Consider the following 6,000-nt stretch of genomic DNA (forward strand, 5'->3'; position numbering starts at 1 on the left):
GGTTGGGTTGTGGGAACATGAGGCAAGACCCATCACTGGGGCTTTCACTCCTATCAAAGGAATTTCCTTTCCCTTTGTTGAAGCCCAGACACTTGTTAAGGATGTGTGGTGTATAGACTGTAGTTACTAAAAATCTCCTTATAGTTACAGAGTTTGTATTGTTTTATTTCTTAGTTATACACATGAACAAGAAACTGTTAAACTTAGGTGGGTCTGGGATGGGGGTAATGCATTCATCTGGTACCATTTGCTCTACTCCTGGGAAAGGCAGCAAGGACGCTAGAGCAAAGATTCTTGTTCCAGCAATGCCTTTCTAGCCACCTCACTTCCTTGGCCAGAATGGAGACATATTCTTGGGAGGCCTGGGGGCACACCTGCCCTGTACCCACTGCATGGTTCCCAAAGACTTCTGGCTTCCTGGCCAGCCTTCAGAAACTTTGAGCATTACTAAATCCATTTAAGAGATCTGAAAATATAAACTATGGGGGGCGGTGAGGATGAAGGGAGTGTTATGCTACATAACCTTTTCAGGAATTTTCTTGACAGGGCTAAAACGGGGAGCTTCTGGAGTGGCCCTTGTAATAGAGAAATGTTTTATTTTCGTTTTCGAACTTCATATGTAGGAAAGTAGCTGTATAAACCCTCTTGTAACTACAGCATCCAAAGATTGATAGTGCTGAAAGTCAGAGAAAGACACATAAACCCTGCCTGGCTATATTAAATATCTAAGGACTGACAATGCCAAGAGAGAGAAAACCAAAGCTCTATAAACCCTACTTTATTACACCACCCACAGATGAGCTGCATGGAGGGAATATAAACCCTGTTATAATACAGCATCCAGGGACTACTACTGCTGAGAGATGTAGTAAATGATCTCTAATTTTGATTTGAGGTTACAAATGTCCAGAGACCAAAACCTAGAGAAGACTCTAATCTTGGTTGGATTTTAAAAGCCTCAGAGATCAAATCCCCTGAGATAGTGAACATAAGTATTAGGTTACATTCTTAAGAGAGTGATAGGTTTGGGGGGAATTCCCTGTTTTTTTTTTTAAGGCTGCATGATAAAGCCTGCCCTAGTTGCTCGCACCTTATAACAATTGTCAAAAAGCGTTATCAGGTTTTGGTTGGCAGTACTAATTTGTTTTTCTCCTTTTACGAAGTTAGTGGTGACTGAATCTATTGTGTTAACAATTTTATATACAATTTAAATCTATATGCATTTTAAAATAAATTTTCCTGTGATCCGTTTTTCAAATTTTAGGTTTTCATTGATCTTTCATTTGCTTTGTGATTCCAGCCAGAGAGATGACACGGGGGAAATTTCTCAACATTCTAGAGAAGCCCAAGAAGTAGCAGTTGCCTGTGCACAGGATGTCCAGAGGACTCTAACTGTGCTGCCTTCCCAGTGCATCTCTGACCATGCACACACCTCACTGCTTCCTCAGGAGAGGCTGGAGGCTGTACCTCCAGGACTGACCCTCTCTCCTGCTCCTGGCACTCCATGCCCCTGAGGACTTCGGCAGCAAGAGAAGAATCTGCTCTACCCAAGGATCGTTGCAGTTATTTAGTCAGCTTCCAGACTTTGATGTGCTTACCTTGGATGTTGGTAACAGCAAAGGGCATAGCATTCTCAAAGGTCAAAGTCCGCTTCCCTAGTTCCAGAAGTGGTTCAGGAGCCCCAGAATCTTACAGTTGATTTGATTCTGTGATGGCAGAGTCAGTTGTGATATATCAATTGGATGGGTTCTTTTGAGTTGTACTTGAAGTATTTATGATGCAAGGAGACAGAGACTAATCAGATTCTGGACCAATCCACGCAGCCTGACCTGGAAACTCTCCAGTTTATAATAGGTTCCAAGAATCCCCAGCTGGAGAAACCAGAATCATCGCACAATGTATACCTGCTTTTTCAATTCTACAATTTTCATGATGGTCCCATTAACTAATAACCTTCTATTCCCTTACTCCCAGCCCCTGCCATTCAGTTCTGACTCCAGGGAAAGGACTCCCGAGTAGCAAGTCCGTCCTGGGATTTGCTTGTGTAATGAAAGCCTCGTCCATGCAAGGTTGTGTTAAGTTCTGGACTTCAAGATCAATATGAAGGTGACCAAGAGGACTTTTGAGTTCTAGCTAACCTGTTACAGATTCAAGCCAGAAAGTCAGTTTGGCCTGAAAGGTGGGAGAAGGGGATGATTTTAGGGAGTTCCTATTTAACAAGAAACTAGAAACCCTAATTGTGCTATGAGATGTGCTGTGGGATGATGACAATGTTTCGTTCCCTTGTGCCCTTGCACAGCACCTATCAGGGTCTTCACCTGTCTGACAGAATTACACACACATAAAAAAGAGAATTTCCTGATTTAAATGCAACTTTCACAGAACTCTTCGCCACTGCTAAAACCTGAAAACCTGGTCCATGACAAAATTAATACATGTTCTCTGTATTTTGTCTTATATGCTAGTCCCAGCGCCTGAAGTTTGTAGAGGTACATGGGGTTTCCTAAACTTACAAAAAAACAAAACAACAAAAAACACCCATGTGGCAATAGTCTGGTAGCATTTGGACTCAAGGAAGGCTATGTTCAAAAGTTTTTGATCCTGAGCGTTTGTACTAGGGTGCACTACTCTCCAGTTTAACATTTAGTCCATCAGTCATTTTCTGACATGCGTACCTTGTTTCCTATGTTAGAATTAATGCTGGATTGAAAAAATAGGGAAGAAAATCAAATATGAGACACAAAGGATGAGGGTGAGGAGAACATTCTGCTTGGGTGCTACTTAGAAGTTTTGGTTGTAGAGGCTTTGATTTTAAGTTAAGCTTATTATCAACATTCCTTTATCTTACTAAATACGGTTAATGTGTGTGTGTGTGTCTGTTTGTGTGTTTTTGTGTATGTGAGTATGTGGTCAAAAAATAGTGTCATGATGTCAAATTCTTCCTTTGCTCTGTTTTTGAGAGTTGATGGCATCAGGTACTTCTAAGTACTTGGGGAAATTGAAAAATACTGCGCTGTTTCCCCAAACCAACCCTGTAACATGAAGTTACATAGTTGGTTTCCTGGTCTGCTTTGGCCTCTTGCTTTTACTGTCATCTTATTCACCAGCACTTAATGTAAGTAGATGTTTTAGAATTGCGATATTTATTGTTTTTATATTTGTCATCCTTAGAAATGTTAATGATGTATTTTTATATTGATAATATAAATTTATGTACAGTGTGTATGTATTTCAGAATATTAAGAGATTGTACTTTATATATGATGGTTTCTGTGTCTTCAAATAAATGTACCCCTTTTATAGGAGAGTGAGTTTTTCCTCAAAGGGCCAAGTTGCATATTTAAAGCTTAGACCTGATCAGAAAGCACATCTGTAATGACAAAGAACTCACTGCATTTCCCTTAAAATTTTAGTGGATGGTTTGGGACTTTACATAATCTCCCAGTTGACATTCCAGCTTCCAGTCTTATCCTTCTACAAGCCATCCAGCTCACTATGTTCAACTCCCTAAATTAATATTTGGAAACCTTTGCATATTAATAAAGACTGGATCTCTCATGCAAATATTTAAGACTCTCTACATGTAATTCTAATTGAGCCTCCAGTTTAGTTTCCTTCTTCTTCTATATATGAAGTCTCTCTTCCAGTTAATCTGAACTATTCCCAATTCCTCACTTTTGAGTGCTTTTGTTCATACCTTTGAGTTCCCACAAAGTCTTTCATCCCTTTTTGGCCTGTCAAACCTATTCTTATAAACTCCTGAAGATCCCACTGAAAATTATCCCTTCCCCTGTGTTCCTACAACATAAATGAATACCATCCCTGTGATTCTTATCACTTTCTACCTTGAATTTAAGTGATCTGAGTACGTATTCTTATTACCCTACTAAATTACAAGCTGCTTGGTTATGACTGTCTCCTACACATCTATTATTCAGTGTCTTGGTTATACTGAGTTCAAAACCTGAGTGCAGACTTCAGTTAAATATGATAGATTAAACACAAATATTTCTCTGCCACCTAAAACCCTTAACGTAGTTCCTTTTCAACCCTGTTCAAGAACTAGAGAAGCGGAGGTACTAACCAGTACTACTCTATGAAAAGTTTCCTTTTCAAAAAGCTATTCTGCTACAAGAATCACATTGTCCAATTGTGGTCCTGGTGAAGAGAACTGAATCAATAGGCCATCCTGCCCGATGGCTTCCTAGAAAACAAAGAGAAGTTGATGGCATTATCACAAAATAGTTGTCCTGCTCTAGACCAGAGCATGCCTTTTTAGAGAAAGCAAATTGCTTATCATCATTGGTTCATCGTTTATTTCCAAGAAAACAGTGGGGTGGACAGTTGATTTCTATGATGTGGAAAAGCACAGCTGGCTGACTAAATAGGGACAACACTATCAGTGTTCTACCTTAATCTTTAAAGATGACTTTTCCCGCTGGCCCACAGATTTGTTTTCCTTTACCTTTGCCCTTAATACCATCCTTGCAATGTAGCTGTAGGTTGTGGGCGGTGGTGTCCTGAGAAGCATGACTTTGGTGCTTGGGGGCACATTTTCAAATTCTTAAGATCTCTTCTTACCAGCAGCCTCTTTGCTTCTCAGTCACACTGATCTCTCAGATTTTGAGACTCTGCTGATTTGTTTGCTATTCTACCATAATTAGAGCACTAAGAGTTCACAGGATATTGTGTTAAATCAGAATGCCATCATTAGTTTTTCTTTATCTTTTTGTTACCCATTTCTAAAATGAACAATAGCTAACTGCTCCTTATTTTTGGTTCCCTTAGCTGCTGCTTAATTTTCTTTTCCTTTTTTAAAATTTTTATTAATAAAACCAATCAACATACAATATGAACATTCTTTTTTTATCACATAGTTGTATATTCATCATGATCATTTCTTAGAACATTTGCATCAATTCAGAAAAAGAAATAAAAAGAAAACAGAAAAAAAAATCATACCTACCATACCCCTTACCCCTCCCATTCATTGATCACTAGCATTTCAATCTACTAAATTTATTTTGACATTTGTTCCCCCTATTATTTATTTGTTTTTAATCCATACGTTTTACTCATCTGTCCATAAGGTAGATAAAAGAAGCATCAGACGCAAGGTTTTCACAATCACAGAGTCACATTGCAAAAGCTATTTCATTATACAATCATCTTCAAGAAACATGGCTACTGGAACATAGCTCTACATTTTCAGGCACTTCCCTCCAGCCTCTTCATTACATCTTGACTAACAAGGTGCTATCTATTTAATGTGTAAGAATAACCTCCAGGATAACCTCTCGACTCTGAAATTTCTCAGCCAGTGACACTTTATTTTGTCTCATTTCTCCCTTTCCCCTTTCGGTTGAAAAGGTTTTCTCAGTCCCTTGGTGCTGGGCCCCAGCTCATTCTAGGATTTCTGCCCCACATTGCCAGGAAGGTCCACACCCCTGGGAGTCATGTCCCACGTAGACAGGAGGAGGGCAGTGAGTTTGCTTTTTGTGTTGGCTGAGAGAGAGGCCACATGTGAGCAACAAAAAAGTTTTTCGTGGGGGTGACTCTTAGGCCTAATTTTAAGTAGGCTTAGCCTATCCTTTGCAGGGTTAAGTTTTATATGAACAAACCCCAAGATTGGGGGCGCAGCCTATTGCTTTGGTTGTCCCCACTGCTTGTGAGAATATTAAGAATTCCCCACTTCGAGAAGTTGAATTGTCCCCCTTTTTCACCATTCCTCCAAGGGGACTTTGCAAGTACTTTTTTATTCACTGTTCAAATCCTTCTGGGATTTATTAAGGCATCACTCTGGACAAATCTACAAAATCTCATGCCCTACTCAAGGTTCCATGTACTTATGGTGTTCAATTAAGCTGTCCACATAAGTTATAATAGGAAATGACTAGTCAAAATATAAATTTTGTACCAAATAAACATATTTTGCTTCAGTCTCACACATAAGTTAAAGTTTTAAAATATTAATTACCACCTGTTTTCAACACCCTGCAG

The 6,000-nt window shown here is 39.3% G+C and overlaps 1 protein-coding gene across 2 annotated transcripts in view; it reads left to right on the plus strand.

Annotated features, from left to right (window-relative positions):
- The window catches only part of LIN52 (lin-52 DREAM MuvB core complex component), a 157,837-nt gene extending 154,190 nt beyond the window's left edge, over positions 1 to 3,647 (plus strand). Inside the window, exon 7 of one of the 2 annotated variants that reach the window (XM_077123040.1) lies at positions 1,301 to 3,647. Coding sequence is in view for 1 of the 2 variants with exons in the window: in XM_077123039.1 (XP_076979154.1) it covers positions 1,301 to 1,356 (56 nt within the window). In the remaining variant the exon portion in view is untranslated. The remainder of the gene's footprint in view (positions 1 to 1,300) is intronic. The other variant, XM_077123039.1, reaches the window with a different exon arrangement.
- Positions 3,648 to 6,000: the final 2,353 nt, after the last annotated feature.

This window comes from Tamandua tetradactyla, chromosome 12 (assembly GCF_023851605.1).
Source record: "Tamandua tetradactyla isolate mTamTet1 chromosome 12, mTamTet1.pri, whole genome shotgun sequence".
NCBI lineage: Eukaryota > Metazoa > Chordata > Mammalia > Pilosa > Myrmecophagidae > Tamandua > Tamandua tetradactyla.